Source organism: Triticum dicoccoides, chromosome 7B, assembly GCF_002162155.2.
Source record: "Triticum dicoccoides isolate Atlit2015 ecotype Zavitan chromosome 7B, WEW_v2.0, whole genome shotgun sequence".
Classification (NCBI taxonomy): domain Eukaryota; kingdom Viridiplantae; phylum Streptophyta; class Magnoliopsida; order Poales; family Poaceae; genus Triticum; species Triticum dicoccoides.
The window spans coordinates 66,293,847-66,310,962 of NC_041393.1; the positions used below are offsets into that span (position 1 = coordinate 66,293,847).

Sequence of the window (17,116 nt, forward strand, 5' to 3'; positions counted from 1 at the left end):
TGTGATAGTCTATTTAAAATATCTAAAAACACAAATATTTAGAAATGGAAGGAGTATTTTTTTTGCGCGTGGGAGCATGTGCGAGCCGAATTAGATTGCGATGAGAAATAGTACTACTGTATGTTCGTTTTCTACAAATACAGAGCACCCAGGGGTCCAATCGGCAAAAGCAACCTCCGTCCTTAACCAGAATCGGCGCGAACCAATCGGGCGCCGCTACCGCGGTAAACCCCCACCCCCACTCTGTTCCCACGCGGCCGCCCACCGACGCGCGGCAGCCAACACCCCACGCGCATCATGGCCTCGTCCACCGCGGCCGCGGCGCTCACCTGCCTCCACCCCGCCGCGCAGGCCTCGCGGCTCCCTCCGGCGGCCACCGCCTTCGCGCGCCTCCCGGCGGCCCACTCTGGGGCCTGGGGCAGGGCGGCGGCCTCCGTCGCGGCGCCGCGGCGGCGCAGGCGGGTGCCCGGCGTCGTCTACGCCGCCGCCACCACGGAGAAGAGCATCTACGACTTCACCGTGAAGGTAGGTGGCCGGCTCTCTCCTCGTAATTTTCGCGATAATTGTGAGTGTGTGGCGCTTTTTCGGTGGCATCGTACTTCCGTTGCGTGTGAGGAGCGACTGTGCGCCGTGGATGAATCTATACGGGCGGGTTCGGTGGAATGGATGGGTGTGATTTCTGTAAATTCGGATGATATTACTGTCCTGTCGCTTGTCACTGTGTGAGATGTTTGATGCAGTGTCGTTAGGTAGGTGGGAGGGATGTGCTGTATCCATCGGTACTATTTTTATTTGAAATGCTCCGTTGCCAATGCATTTGGAGATTTATATATTACTCCCTCCATTGCATAATACTTGTCGTGGTTTTAGTTCAGTTATGGAACGGAGGGAGTAATTAGTACTCCCTCCGTCCCAAAATAAGTGTCTTGAGCTTAGTACAAAGTTGAGACACTTATTTTGGGACGGAGGGAGTACTTACTAGACCACAGCCTTTTAACATCATTCACCGAGCGGGTAATAGGTTTGAATTGTTGGTGCGATGCCGTGTCAAATGCTCATGGCATTTGGTCCTAGTATTCAACAACGTGAGCTGCTAACATATTTCAAAAATAAAATAAATGTTATTACCTTAAATAAATGTATGTATGTAATGTTTTATTCGGATTTAGGAGATATATGCATACCTACTCGTTGTAGATATATTTACCATCTATGTGTCGGTACATTGGATAAATATAGATATATTGGCGTAGTTGGTTTGCAGACTTAAACTGCACATGGAGGACATATTCAAGCAGATTCACTGTCCAAGTAAAATGATAAGAGATTACGGGAAATTATGAGGGGTAAAATTTGCTTTAAGAGTAAAATTTAACTTTCATGAAATTGGCTGTGGCCCATTTTGACCTGTGTTGTAGTGTGTTCATCATTTTCCCCCTAAGCAACATGTACTTTCGGAATTTAGTTTTTTTTAATATTATGATACTTCTATTTCCCTAGTGATTTTCCCTTGACTGTAATATAGCATCATTTTATATGTCTAATTATTGATACATGATTTATGAATGAATGAGCATACTTTTGTGAGGTGATTAAATGTGTCCATTTTTAACTTTTGTACCTGAGGAAACATTTCTCTGTTATTCAGGATATTGATGGAAAAAATGTTTCTCTTAGCAAGTTCAAGGGAAAAGCACTGTTGATCGTTAATGTTGCTTCTCAATGGTAATTTTCTTGATATACGTTTTTTTTCCTAAACCCAACATTAAGTTATTCTTTGTTGTGTATGGACCCTCACTTTTTTCTGTGAAATCCAGTGGGCTTACAACAGCAAATTACACTGAGTTATCTCATCTTTACGAGAAGTACAAGACTCAAGGTAATATGTATTTCTGGTTAGGCCTTCTTTTCACTGGATTAGACATTGCTAATGGCATGAGAGACCTCTTGTCATTTATGATTTTTAGTTGGTGTCTTGCTCTAGATAATCATCCTAGTGCCATGCAAAATTTTAAATCCTTACCCGTGGAATCAATCTATGTTAATTATCTATCAACAAGCAGGTATTTTTCAGGGTTGATGACACTATCCCAGGCCGGTCCAGTTTTAAACTATCTGGTTTCAATAAAAATTTCTGTTTCAATCCACATGACTAACAAAGAATGATTAGACACTGTGCCATGCTTACCAATAAAAGAAAGATTCTTATGACGACTTCGGCCTCAACAACATTTGTTGAAGATGACGGAAGTTTTTTTCTATTTTCTTGAGGACACAATGACACATTCTCTAGTTGTTTGAGTAAAAGTAAAAAGTGCCTTTTCTGTTTGGATTAATTTACTATTCTAAGAGCATAAGAAACTGGCCAACAGCTACTGGAGTGGCATGAACATCAATTTGAAGGTCATAGTAGGATGTGTCATTTTCTTTCATCTTTTTAAAATTGCAGGGTTTGAGATTCTGGCGTTTCCATGCAATCAATTTGGTTTTCAAGAACCTGGATCAAATACACAGATAAAGCAATTTGCTTGTACAAGGTTTAAAGCTGAATTTCCTATTTTTGATAAGGTATGGGAACTCCAGCTTAAGAAGCAATGCATTGTATTCAGTATTCCAGCTACTTGCCACAATTAATTGGATATGCATACAATGGCAGGTTGATGTTAATGGACCATTTACAGCCCCTATTTATCAGTTTCTCAAGTCGAGTGCTGGAGGATTTTTGGGTGATATAGTGAAGTGGAACTTTGAGAAGTTCTTAGTGGACAAAAATGGCAAAGTTGTGGAAAGATACCCACCAACAACTTCACCATTCCAAATTGAGGTGTGTGAAGTTTCTCTGTGGCTTTATAGTTTATATCCCTCTCATCACTAATTCCAATTTTAATCTAATTTTAGTGAGTATGGATCTCTAGTTCTAAGATTCCCCAGCATATGTTGGCATGTGGCGCCAAAAGGATAATGAACATATGCTCATTTGTCCATATGTAGAAAAACAGGCCTCTGCGGTCTTGTGGGTGTGGGCATCCAGCTAAAACTAGCCTTGACCAACAGAGTACTAACTCCAATGTGTCTAGAGCGGTGTTGGTGCTCTTAGTGAACGTTAGATCTACATGAGTGTTTCAGATGGCACATGCTCCAAATTGTTATAATAGGTCATAGCGTACAGCCTTGGCAGTGCTGGAATTTACACAAGCTTAAATGATGGAATTTCCCTGATGACAATTGCTCACAATGGTCGATGGGGCACCCACAGGCCACAGCCACAAGCAAGCAGCATGGGTTTGGAAAGCGTGTCAATTTTTTCTGCCTTTCGTAGGATTATGTAATTCAGAAGTTTAGACGAAATTGAAGATTTGAGTCCTGAACTAATGCGGTAATGCCTACTTAGTCAAAAGGACTTGCGGTGCTCACTTTGGCATAATAACTTAATTGCAGTGGTGGATGGGTTATATAATCTGTAGTTGATTTCGTGTCACCAACTCATCACTACGGACCGGAAAGCCATAGTACATCAGTCAGAAGTCAATTTTGTCATAATATCAAACTCATTCACTATTTTTCTTTTGGCCCATTTTGCCACTGGATTGCGCCGTTCATAAGATGGTTTTGTTTAATACACTCATTAGTTTTCAAATTGCTTGATTCAGGAATGGCAAAACTTTTGTATCTCATTGAGGGGCACATTCCTTAATCCTCTCGTAGTTTACAATATTGCAGAGAACACCTTCCAAATCCCCTGCATGTTATCCTCCTTAGCAGCTTTTGATATTTTCCACTGCTCACAGTCTTTGTTGGCATGTATTATTTTCTTGCAGAAGGACATCCAGAAACTCGTTGCGGCATAAGTGTTTTTGAGTCCAGCTTCAGTTAAGCACTCCTGTATATATTGCCCTTTTCCCGGAAACTAGAGTTTTACTTGTGATTATGACTCTTCTCTGATATAAGTAATGTTTTCCATTTCTGTAAAATAATTCACTGATATGTATGGACATTTCCGGACTTCGGTACTCATTGTTGGGTTGGGGGCTTGGGCAAGCACGAGCAACAATACTGGCGTTTACTTTTGACGGTCTCTTGGCAATGACGTGGAAAGAGCGAAATTGGTACATGACGCAGTTGTCTACACATACATATTGTTTGTGCGTTCCAGAAAAATCTACACATGTCTTGTGAGGAGAGAACAAATGGCCATTGCATCTCTTTTGTTTGGTCGAAGACTCAGTTTGTTGTTGTTGAACTGTGCTATATTGTGCTTATTTTTAGTCTTTCATAGAAAAATTAGGTGCTTTTTTGAGAAAACAGAATATGAGGTCCTTTTTTTTAGAAAACAGAGCACATGCACAGGCGGGAAATTACACAAGCCAACTTTTTAAAATTTGCTGACTCAGCATGCCAGTCATTGTCACTTTTTTTTGCCAGAGAACTTTCGATCTATTCATCATCAATCATGACAGCACAACGACTATCAATAATAATAATAATTACATCCATATCCGTAGATCACACTAGCCTCATTTGGCTCATTTTGTACTAAATTGAGCGCATTGAGCAAGTTTAGGGAGATAATTGTACTCCCCCCGTCCAGGTGCATAGGGCGCCTAAGAGAATCCTAAAATTTCAAAAGTGTTAGACGCAATTCAATTAAATGCTCCTCGTTTATTTGTGTGAAGATGTACCAAAGTGAGCATCCGGGACAAATTGATGTATGAATGATGCCTTTAACTCAACCAAAATGCAGCAAAGCCGAAGGCCGCGCTTAGTAGCAAGTAGCAAGAGCACATCCAATGGAGGGTCCCTTGAAAGCTATGGTGTATCATCAAGGAGATTAAGGAGAGATCATTAGCTTTCTCTTCTTGTAATTTCATTCATGAGCTTGGAAATTTCAATTACGAAGCTCACAATCTCACAAAGTTTGCTTTATCTGTGAGAAGGGGAATAGATGCAACACATAAATCGTATTGATCTCAGTGGTATTTGTACAGAGACACATGCACATCTTGCAAAAGAATGACGATCACCTTGCTATACGTGGGATCACGGATGACGTAGACGTGTTGCCGAGGTTGTATAGATGCAGCTAACAATTTTTTCCTTCTAAATGCTAATTAGTACGGCTGCATTATTTGGGCTCCATGAGCTCATAGTCTTTCGCACTGTTGGAGCGAATCCTGGAGTGATCTGGAGCGCCCGTTTGGTCGAGAACATACACGACACATTCAATTAACAAAGATCAAATAGGATAAAATCGACAATATGAGTTTGACGATCTGTTTGTGTTTAATTCTTTATATTTTTAAATGCTACTACCTCCGACCCATAATAAGTGTCACATTTTTTTAAACTAATTAACCCCAGTTCAAACTGGGGTACTTATTTTGGAGGAAGTATAATTTTGAATGGAACATCGAAATTGAGATTCTTTTTCACCATTGGAGCCCTCGCGACAAACTTTTCAAAACTGGATCTCATGTGCATATGTTTTGACGGACTTTCTTTCAAAAGCAACTTTAATACTACGGGAAGCAACTTCAGTGCTACGGGAAGCAACTCCATGTTAGGTTTGTGTTCCATGACGCTAGTTTTCCTAATGCTCTCCTAAGTTGAGCACAATGATTGCCAAGTGATAACGTTTACCGTAAGTTGCCTACAACGACTAGTGAGTAGCCTAACATCGTGCTTATTTGCTTACAATACCTTTTGGTACGGTAAACAACTTAGTTTAAGAGATAGGCAAACTTAGCAACACCGATGGGCTACTTTCAACGTACCATAGGTATACCATGCCATGGACAGCCCGGCCCGGACGGCTCGACCCGACCCGGCCGGGGATGGGCCGAGCCGGGCCTGAGCATGCCATCGAGCTGGGCTCGGGCCTGAAAATTGAGATCGACGGGCAGATTGGGCGGGGCTCAAGCTTGCAGAAAACAAGATTTTAGCTGTATTCAGGCTGAGCCGTCCGAGCCATGTCAGGCTTTTTTTAGGCTCGGGCCAAATTTAGTAGGCCCGATGGTCGGGCCGGGCCAGACTCGGGCATGGGTTTTCAGCACCAGGCTTTTTTGGCCCGGCCTGAAGCCCGACCTGACCCGAGATATGCCCAGGTATAACCATAGGCTACTAAAATAGTACTGGCAGGCAACTGAGCGCAATTAGTAGGCAAGTTTTGAGGTCTGCAACTTAGGAACAATGAGAGGTGACTTCCATAGATTGCAACCAACTCATTAGCAAATGGTAGGAAACTCCATAGTGTTTGTAGGCAACTTAAGAAAACATTGAGAGGCAGCTTCACAATATTATAGGCAACTAATTAGCAAAGTAGAAATTGAGCATCAATAGTAGACAATTAATTACCATAGCAGGCAACTGAGCATCAATGATGAGAAACGTCATTGTATTGTAGGCAACTAAGCATCAATGGTAGGCAACTTGGGAGAATGTTAGCGAAATTTACGGGTACACATAGTGCAACGAAGTTGCTTCTATGTAGCACTAAATTTGTCTAATCTGGCATAAAGGTTGCTTTTGAAAAAAAGTCAGAACATGTCCATATGGGATCTAGTTTCAAAGAGCTCGACCTGAGAAACCTAACGGTGAAAATGGATCTAAATTCCAATGCTCAGTTCAAAAGTTATGTCTTTAAAAAAAATACTATAACATAATTATCCTCACGCTGCGTTTGGATGTCTGTAATATGGTCCGAATCAGATTTGGTATTCCCAAAATTCCAATTAAGTTGTTTGGCATGCACACAGAAACAACAATTCGAAATAAAATGAATAGAACCCCGAAATCGTTTACACTCCGGTTACTCGTAATCTTGATTGAGATGTACTCCCTCCGTCCGGAAATACTTGTCATCAAAATGAATAAAAGGGGATGTTGTTGGAAATATGCCCTAGAGGCAATAATAAAATGATTATTATTATATTTCCTTGTTCATGATGATTGTCTTTTATTCATGCTATAATTATATTATCCGGAAATCGTAATACACGTGTGAATACTTAGACCACACCATGTCCCTAGTGAGCCTCTAGTTGACTAGCTCGTTGATCAACAGATAGTCATGGTTTCCTGACTATGGACATTGGATGTCATTGATAACGGGATCACATCATTAGGAGAATGATGTGATGGACAAGACCCAATCCTAAGCATAACACAAAGATCGTGTAATTCTAGCATGAATAATAAACATTTATCATGATATGAGGAAATAAATAATAACTTTATTATTGCCTCTAGGGCATATTTCCTTCAGTCTCCCACTTGCACTAGAGTCAATAATCTAGATTACATAGTAATGATTCTAACACCCATGAAGTCTTGGTGCTGATCATGTTTTGCTCGTGAGAGAGGCTTAGTCAATGGGTCTGCAACATTCAGATCCGTATGTATCTTGCAAATCTCTATGTCTCCCACTTGGACTTGGTCCCGAATGGAATTGAAGCGTCCCTTGATGTGCTTGGTCCTCTTGTGAAATCTGGATTCCTTTGCCAAGGCAATTGCACCAGTATTGTCACAGAAGATCTTCATTGGTCCCGATGCACTAGGTATGACACCTAGATTGGAAATGAACTCCTTCATCCAGACTCCTTCATTTGCTGCTTCCGAAGCAGCTATGTACTCCGCTTCACATGTAGATCCCGCTACGACGCTTTGTTTAGAACTGCACCAACTTACAGCTCCACTGTTTAATAAAAACACGTATCCGGTTTGCGATTTAGAATCGTCCGGATCAGTGTCAAAGCTTGCATCAACGTAATCGTTTACGACTAGCTCTTTGTCACCTCCATATACGAGAAACATATCCTTAGTCCTTTTCAGGTATTTCAGGATGTTCTTGACCGCTGTCCAGTGATCTACTCCTAGATTACTTTGGTACCTTCCTGCCAAGCTTATTGCTAAGCATACGTCAGGTCTGGTACACAGCATTGCATACATGATAGAGCCTATGGCTGAAGCATAGGGAACATTTTTCATTTTCTCTCTATCTTCTGCTGTGGTCGGGCATTGAGTTTGACTCAACTTCACACCTTGTAGCACAGGCAAGAATCCTTTCTTTGCCTGATCCATTTTGAACTTTTTCAAAATTTTGTCAAGGTATGTGTTTTGTGAAAGTCCTATTAAGCGTCTTGATCTATCTCTATAGATCTTGATGCCCAATATGTAAGAGCTTCACCGAGGTCTTTCATTGAAAAACTTTTATTCAAGTATCCCTTTATGCTATCCAGAAATTCTATATCATTTCCAATTAATAATATGTCATCTACATATAAAATTAGAAATGCTATAGAGCTCCTACTCACTTTCTTGTAAATACAGGCTTCTCCAAAAGTCTGTATAAAACCATATGCTTTGATCACACTATCAAAGCGTTTATTCCAACTCCGAGATGCTTGCACCAGTCCATAAATGGAACGCTGGAGCTTGCACACTTTGTCAGCACCTTTTGGATCAACAAAACCTTCCGGCTGCATCATATACAACTCTTCTTCTAGAAATCCATTCAAGAATGCAGTCTTGACATCCATTTGCCAAATTTCATAATCATGAAATGCATCAATAGCTAACATGATTCAGATGGACTTAAGCATCGCTACGGGTGAGAAAGTCTCATCGTAGTCAACCCCTTGAACTTGTCGAAAACCTTTTGCAACAAGTCGAGCTTTATAGATAGTTATATTACCATCAGCGTCAGTCTTCTTCTTAAAGATCCATTTATTATCAATGGCTTGCCGATCATCGGGCAAGTCAACCAAAGTCCATACTTTGTTTTCATACATGGATCCCATCTCAGATTTCATGGCTTCTAGCCATTTTGCGGAATCCAGGCTCATCATCGCTTCCTCATAGTTCGTAGGTTCATCATGGTCAAGTAACATGACTTCCAGAATAGGATTACCGTACCACTCTAGTGCGGATCTTACTCTGGTAGACCTACGAGGTTCAGTAGAAACTTGATCTGAAGTTTCATGATCATTATCATTAGCTTCTTCACTAATTGGTGTAGTTGTCACAGGAACTGGTTCTCGTGATGAACTACTTTCCAATAAGGGAGTAGATACAGTTATCTCATCAAGTTCTACTTTCCTCCCACTCACTTCTTTCGAGAGAAACTCCTTCTCTAGAAAGGATCCATTCTTAGCAACGAATGTCTTGCCTTCGGATCTGCGATAGAAGGAGTACGCAATAGTATCTTTTGAGTATCCTATGAAGACACATTTCTCTGATTTAGGTTCGAGCTTATCTGGTTGAAGTTTCTTCACAAAAGCATCACAGCCCCAAACTTTAAGAAACAACAACTTTGGTTTCTTGCCAAACCATAGTTCATAAGGCGTCGTTTCAATGGATTTTGATGGTGCCCTATTTAACGTGAATGCGGCCGTCTCTAAAGCATAACCCCAAAACGATAGTGGTAAATCAGTAAGAGACATCACAGATCAAACCATATCAAGTAAAGTACGATTACGACGTTCGGACACACCATTTCGTTGTGGTGTTCCAGGTGGCGTGAGTTGTGAAACTATTCCACATTGTTTCAAGTGTAGGCCAAACTCATAACTCAAATACTCTCCTCCACGATCAGATCGTAGAAACTTTATTTTCTTGTTACGATGATTTTCTACTTCACTCTGAAATTCTTTGAACTTTTCAAATGTTTCAGACTTGTGTTTCATCAAGTAGATATACCCATATCTGCTTAAATCATCTGTGAAGGTGAGAAAATAATGATACCCGCCGCGAGCCTCAACATTCATTGGGCCACAAACATCAGTATGTATGATTTCCAACAAATCAGTTGCTCGCTCCATAGTTCCGGAGAACGGCGTTTTAGTCATCTTGCCCATAAGGCACGGTTCGCAAGTACCAAGTGATTCATAATCAAGTGATTCCAAAAGTCCATCAGTATGGAGTTTCTTCATGCGCTTTACACCGATATGACCCAAACGGCAGTGCCACAAATAAGTTGCACTATCATTATTAACTCTCCATCTTTTGGTTTCAACACTATGAATATGTGTATCACTACTATCGAGATTTAATAAAAATAGACCACTCTTCAAGGGTGCATGACCATAAAAGATATTACTCATATAAATAGAACAACCATTATTCTCTGATTTAAATGAATAACCGTCTCGCATCAAACAAGATCCAGATATAATGTTCATGCTCAACGCTGGCACCAAATAACAATTATTCAGGTCTAAAACTAATCCCGAAGGCAGATGTAGAGGCAGCGTGGCGACCGCAATCACATCGACTTTGGAACCGTTTCCCACGCGCATCGTCACCTCGTCCTTGGCCAGTGCTCGCTTATTTCGTAGTCCCTGTTTCGAGTTGCAAATATTAGCAATAGAACCAGTATCAAATACCCAGGTGCTACTACGAGCTCTAGTTAGGTACACATCAATAACATGTATATCACATATACCTTTGTTCACTTTGCCATCCTTCTTATCCGCCAAATACTTGGGGCAGTTCTGCTTCCAGTGACCAGTCTGCTTGCAGTAGAAGCACTCAGTTTCAGGCTTAGGTCTAGACTTGGGTTTCTTCTCTTGAGCAGCAACTTGCTTGCTGTTCTTCTTGAAGTTCCCCTTCTTCTTCCCTTTGCCGTTTTTCTTGAAACTAGTGGTCTTGTTGACCATCAACACTTGATGCTCCTTTTTGATTTCTACCTCCGCAGCTTTTAGCATTGCGAAGAGCTCGGGAATAGTCTTGTTCATCCCTTGCATATTATAGTTCATCACAAAGCTCTTGTAGCTTGGTGGTAGTGATTGGGGAATTCTGTCAATGACGCTATCATCAGGAAGATTAACTCCCAGTTGAATCAAGTGATTATTATACTCAGACATTTTGAGTATGTGTTCACTGACAGAACTATTCTCCTCCATCTTGCAGCTGTAGAACTTATTAGAGACTTCATATCTCTCAATCCGGGCATTTGCTTGAAATATTAACTTCAACTCCTGGAACATCTCATATGCTCCATGACGTTCAATACGTCGTTGAAGACCCGGTTCTAAGCCGTAAAGCATGGCACACTGAACTATCGAGTAGTCATCAGCTTTGCTCTGCCAGACGTTCTTAATGTCGTCAGTTGCATTAGCAGCAGGCCTGGCACCTAGCGGTGCTTCCAGGAGGTAACTTTTCTATGCAGCAATGAGGATAATCCTCAGGTTACGGACCCAGTCTATGTAATTGCTACCATCATCTTTCAACTTTTCTTTCTCAAGGAACGCATTAAAATTCAACGGAACAACAACACGAGCCATCTATCTACAAACAAACATAGACAAGCAATAATACTATCAGGTACTAAGTTCATGATAAATTTAAGTTCAATTAATCATATTACTTAAGAACTCCCACTTAGATAGGCATCTCTCTAGTCATCTAAGTGATCACGTGATCCAAATCAACTAAACCATAACCGATCATCACGTGAGATGGAGTAGTTTTCAATGGTGAACATCATAACCGATCTACTATATGATTCACGCTTGACCTTTTGGTCTCCGTGTTCCGAGGCCATATCTACATATGCTAGGCTCGTCAAGTTTAACCTGAGTATTCTGCGTGTGCAAAACTGGCTTGCACCCGTTGTAGATGGACGTAGAGCTTATCACACCCGATCATCACGTGGTGTCTGGGCATGATGAACTTTGGCAACGGTGCATACTCAGGGAGAACACTTCTTGATAATTTTAGTGAGAGATCATCTTAAAATGCTACCGTCAATCAAAGCAAGATAAGATGCATAAAGGATAAACATCACATGCAATCAATATAAGTGATATGATATGGCCATCATCATCTTGTGCTTGTGATCTCCATCTTCGAAGCACCGTCATGATCACCATCGTCACCGGCGCGACACCTTGATCTCCATCGTAGCATCGTTGTCGTCTCACCAACTATTGCTTCTACGACTATCGCTATCGCTTAGTGATAAAGTAAAGCAATTACAGGGTGTTTGCATTTCATACAATAAAGCAACAACCATATGGCTCCTGCCAGTTGCCGATAACTTCGGTTACAAAACATGATCATCTCATACAATAAAATATAGCATCACGTCTTGACCATATCACATCACAACATGCCCTGCAAAAACAAGTTAGACGTCCTCTACTTTGTTGTTGCAAATTTTACGTGGCTGCTACGGGCTTTTAGCAAGAACCGTTCTTACCTACGCATAAAAACCACAACGATAGTTTGTCAAGTTGGTGCTGTTTTAACCTTCGCAAGGACCGGGCGTAGCCACACTCGATTCAGCTAAAGTGAGAGAGACAGACACCCGCCAACCACCTTTAAGCACGAGTGCTCGTAACGGTGAAACCAGTCTCGCGTAAGCGTACGCGTAATGTCGGTCCGGGCCGCTTCATCTCACAATACCGCTGAACCAAAGTATGACATGCTGGTAAGCAGTATGACTTGTATCGCCCACAACTCACTTGTGTTCTACTCATGCATATAACATCAACGCATAAAACCTGGCTCGGATGCCACTGTTGGGTAACGTAGTAATTTCAAAATTTTCCTATGTACACGCAAGATCATGGTGATGGCATAGCAATGAGAGGAGGAGTGTATCTTCATACCCTTGAAGATCGCTAAGCGGAAGCGTTTATCAACGCGGTTGATGTAGTCGTACGTCTTCACGATCCGATCGATCCAAGTACCGAACGCACGGCACCTCCGAGTTCTGCACACCTTCAGCTCGATGACGTCCTCGCCTTCTCGATCCAGCAAGACGGGCGAAGTAGTAGATGAGTTCCGGCAGCACGACGGCGTGGTGACGGTGTTGGTGAAGAACAATATCTGCAGGGCTTCGCCTAAGCACTACAGAAACTATGACGGAGGATAAACTAGAGGGGACGGGGTTGCCAGCACATGGCTTGGTGTTTCTTGATGTGTCTTTGGTGCTAGCCCTGCCCCTCTATTTATATGTTGAGCCTTGGGGTCGAAACTTGGAGTAAAAGCCTCCACAAAGTCGGTTTCACCCGAAAGGCAAGAGTCCTTCTCGGACTCCAGGGCCAGACGCCAGGGTTCCCAGCGTCTGGACCCAGACGCCAGGGACCCTGGCGTCTGGCCCCTGGACTCCGCAAAAATTCCTTTTGCGCTTTCCAAAAACCTTGTGGGCTTTCCCCTTTGGCCCAAATAACGTGTTCTCGTTCCCAAACATTTCGGGAAACATCCGGAACCCCTTCCGGTGAATTCCGGAACTCTTCCGGAGATCAAACACTATTATCCCATATATCAAACTTTATCTCCGGACCATTTCGGAGTTCCTCGTCATGTCCATGATCTCATCCGGGACTCCGAACAACATTCGGTTACCAACATACATAACTCATATAATACTATATCGTCAATGAAACGTTAAGCGTGCGGACCCTACGGGTTCGAGAACTATGTAGACATGACCTAGAACTTGTTTCTGGTCAATAACCAATAGCGGGACCTGGATGCCCATATTGGCTCCCACATATTCTACGAAGATCTTTATCGGTCAAACCGCATAACAACATGAGTTGTTCCCTTTGTCATCAGTATGTTTACTTGCCCGAGATTTGATCGTCGGTATCCAATACCTAGTTCAATCTCGTTACCGGCAAGTCTCTTTACTCGTTCTGTAATACATCATCTTATAACTAACTCATTAGTTACAATGCTTGCAAGGCTTAGGTGATGAGTATTACCGAGAGGGCCCAGAGATACCTCTCTGACAATCGGAGTGACAAAACCTAATCTCGAATTATGCCAACCCAACATGTACCTTCGGAAACACCTGTAGAGCACCTTTATAATCACCCAGTTACGTTGTGACGTTTGGTAGCACACAAAGTGTTCTTCCGGTAAACGGGAGTCGCACAATCTCACAGTTGCAGGAACTTTGTATAAGTCATGAAGAAAGCAATAGCAACATACTAAACGATCAAGTGCTAGGCTAACGGAATGGGTCATGTCAATCACATCATTCTTCTAATGATGTGATCCCACTAATCAAATGACAACACATGTCTATGGTTAGGAAACATAACCATCTTTGATTAATGAGCTAGTCAAGTAGAGGCATACTAGTGACTATATGTTTGTCTATGTATTCACACATGTATCATGTTTCTGGTTAATACAATTCTAGCATGAATAATAAACATTTATCATGATATGAGGAAATAAATAATAACTTTATTATTGCCTCTAGGGCATATTTCGTTCACCACCACCACGTCGTCGTGCTGCTGGATCTTCATCAATCTCTCCTCCACCCCCTTGTTGGATCAAGAAGGAGGAGACGTCACGCTGACCATACGTGTGTTGAACGCGGAGGTGCCGTCCGTTCGGCGCTAGGATCTCCGGTGATTTGGATCACGACGAGAACGACTCCCTCAATCCCGTTCTCTTGAACGCTTCCGCACGCGATCTACAAGGGTATGTAGATGCATCTCTCTCTCGTTGCTAGATGAACTCATAGATTGATCTTGGTGAACGTAGGAAATTTTTTATTTTATGCAACGTTCCCCAACAGTGGCATCATGAGCTAGGTCTATGCGTAGTTCTCTATTGCACGAGTAGAACACAAATCTGTTGTGGGCGTAGATCTTGTCACTGGTGGAAAAAAGGCCTTTGGTCGCGGTTCGCAACTGCCATTAGTCGCGGTTGCGCAACCGCGACCAAATAAGCGCGACTAAAGCCCCCCACCTTTAGTCGCGGCTGCTTAAGAACCGCGACTAACGGCCCGTCCACGTGGGCGCCAGGCGGCCGTCGGGGCGGAGGACCTTTAGTCGCGGTTCTTCTGGCCAACCGCGACTAAAGGCCGCCACAGGTTTAGGGTTTTAGCCCCCCCCCCTAAACCTGTTTTCTGTTTAATTTGTATTGTTTTATTTCTTTTGTGCTTTATTTTAATTTTGAAGGAGTTTCATATATTCTACGGTACTACATACATGCATATGAATGTACAATTTCAAATAAATTTGAAATTAGAACCAAAAAGAATTCAAGAGGAATATACAATATATATTCAATATCATCGGATTACCATATACAATTTTGAACAAGTTTCCATACATGATTTAATGCATATAAAGTTCTACGTCCTCGTAATAGTGTTCTCCTTTAGGATGGAGGACTTCCCTGCTGAACCATCCAGCTAGTTCCTCTTGAAGTGGTCGGAAGCGAGCTTCTGGACTAAGCATCCACCAGAGGTTATTCCTCTGAGCATTGGTATCACTCGGAACCCGCTCAGAGGTGTATCTCCGGATCATCTCACAGACATAGTATCCACATAGATTGGTCTCCGGTGGCTGAATATCCCCAGCATTCTTAGCCTTTAACATTTTGAATTCTAGCTCTTTTTTGAATTCACCGACCTTTGTATCTACGAACCGTCTCCAAACCCTACGAGGCAAAGAAAATTAAATGAACAAGAGAGTTATTAATTAGTTACTTGATATTAGGAAATGAACGAAATAGGCCGATCGATATAGAGCGCAAATGAATGAAAATAATTACTTCTGCAGCATTCTTCTCATGCCGCCCCAAAGCTTTGGATCCATATTCACAGAGTCGTGGACGAGACATTCTGAGGTGTTAACTTTAATTACTAGCAGAATCCAGTGGAACCTGCGGACACGATACATGCACAGTACGTCATGCATAACTCATCGATTAGCCGGCCACATACCATGCATGGAGTAAACAAAAGAGAATGTGCTCAAGACAGAAAAACTCACTCAAAATGGTAAGGAAATAGAATATCACTTTTGAGTTCCTGCTTTGTAAGAAAGTGCCACAGGTCTGCCTCCACGTCGGCGGGGTGACGCTCCAACACATGTCCATTAACGATGTGTGGGTCAATGAACCCAACATCATGGATGTTCCTTACTCTGCATTCCTTAATCTTCATTCTGCATGTATAATAGCGGACACAACAATATAGTTAGGACATATATATAGTGCAGGCAATATGAACGAGATGGGGTAGAAATTAATAAATCACTTACAGAACGTAGCAACTGATGATAGATTTATCGAGCTCGCGCAGATTGAAAAGCTGGAACAATTCACTCAGTTCAATTTGTACATAGTAATGTTTGAAGTGATGCTCATGTCTAACTTCCGCATAAATATATTCTTTGGCGTTTTTATTTTTTATGTAACCCTTGTACCATTTCAGCAGACCTTTCATTTGTGGAGGTAGATCCTTTTCCTGCGCAGGCTCGACGAGAGGCCCATTCTTGACTTATGTAATTACTACCTCCTTCACTGGCGCCTCATCAAGGCCTAACAGTTCACGAAGAGTAATACCTAAGTTGGCCGCTTGTTCTCTGGCACTCGTTACAGTCAATCCCTGTGCTGCCGCAGCTTGTATGATCTCGGGGGCATCCGGACAGAAGGCTTCCACTATAAGCGGGGCAATCGATTGTTTACTTTGTTCCCCGAGCTGGGCAACTTGTTTCCCGCTTTTTTTACTTTCGGCCTTCTCCCGCTCTTTGTTCTCCTTGAACATGAGTGCCTGCCTGCGAAGTTCACGTGCATAGTCGTTAGGCAGATTCTTCGCGGCTTGGGACGGTGTGCTCAAAAATGACTTAGCCCACTTCTTTTGCTCATCAGAAAATACTGGCTTGGGCTCGGGCTCTCTTTTCTTCTTGCAGTCCGCCTTCCATTTCTCCAAATCAGCAGCCGCGGCCGCGTCGACTTCCTCGGCACTACGTTCCCAAGGCCTTGTGGGGAGAGGCTTCAGTGATGGCTCCGGTACCTTTGTGGTCTTAGGTACATAAGGGTCCGGGTTAATAATCCAGGACTGCTTCTGCTTCTTTGCCGGAGGTGGATTGGGGGGCGGCGTCTGATCACCCGCCGGACGAGGACTGGGGGGCGGCGGCTGATCACCCGCCGGACGTGGTGGACTGGGGGGCGGCGTCGGCTGACGTGACGGAGGTGTAGGTGAACCGCCACCACCACCACCACCACCACCACCGCCACCGCCACCACCACCACCGTAGGGGGGTGGACTTGTTGTCCTTGGCGCCTCGCCTGGAAACTTGATAAACTTCTTTTGCCATAGAATGAAATGGCGCTTGACATCTCCAAGTCTTTTCTCCCCTTC

The 17,116-nt window shown here is 42.7% G+C and overlaps 1 protein-coding gene across 1 annotated transcript; it reads left to right on the plus strand.

Annotated features, from left to right (window-relative positions):
- The first annotated feature begins 227 nt into the window (after positions 1 to 227).
- On the plus strand, positions 228 to 4,070 carry LOC119338182 (phospholipid hydroperoxide glutathione peroxidase 1, chloroplastic-like). The gene is made up of 6 exons (XM_037610489.1): positions 228 to 525; positions 1,649 to 1,725; positions 1,818 to 1,879; positions 2,450 to 2,568; positions 2,657 to 2,824; positions 3,819 to 4,070. Exons 1-6 carry the CDS (start codon positions 298 to 300, stop codon positions 3,846 to 3,848), a joined length of 684 nt encoding a protein of 227 aa, XP_037466386.1. The 5' UTR covers positions 228 to 297; the 3' UTR covers positions 3,849 to 4,070.
- Positions 4,071 to 17,116: the final 13,046 nt, after the last annotated feature.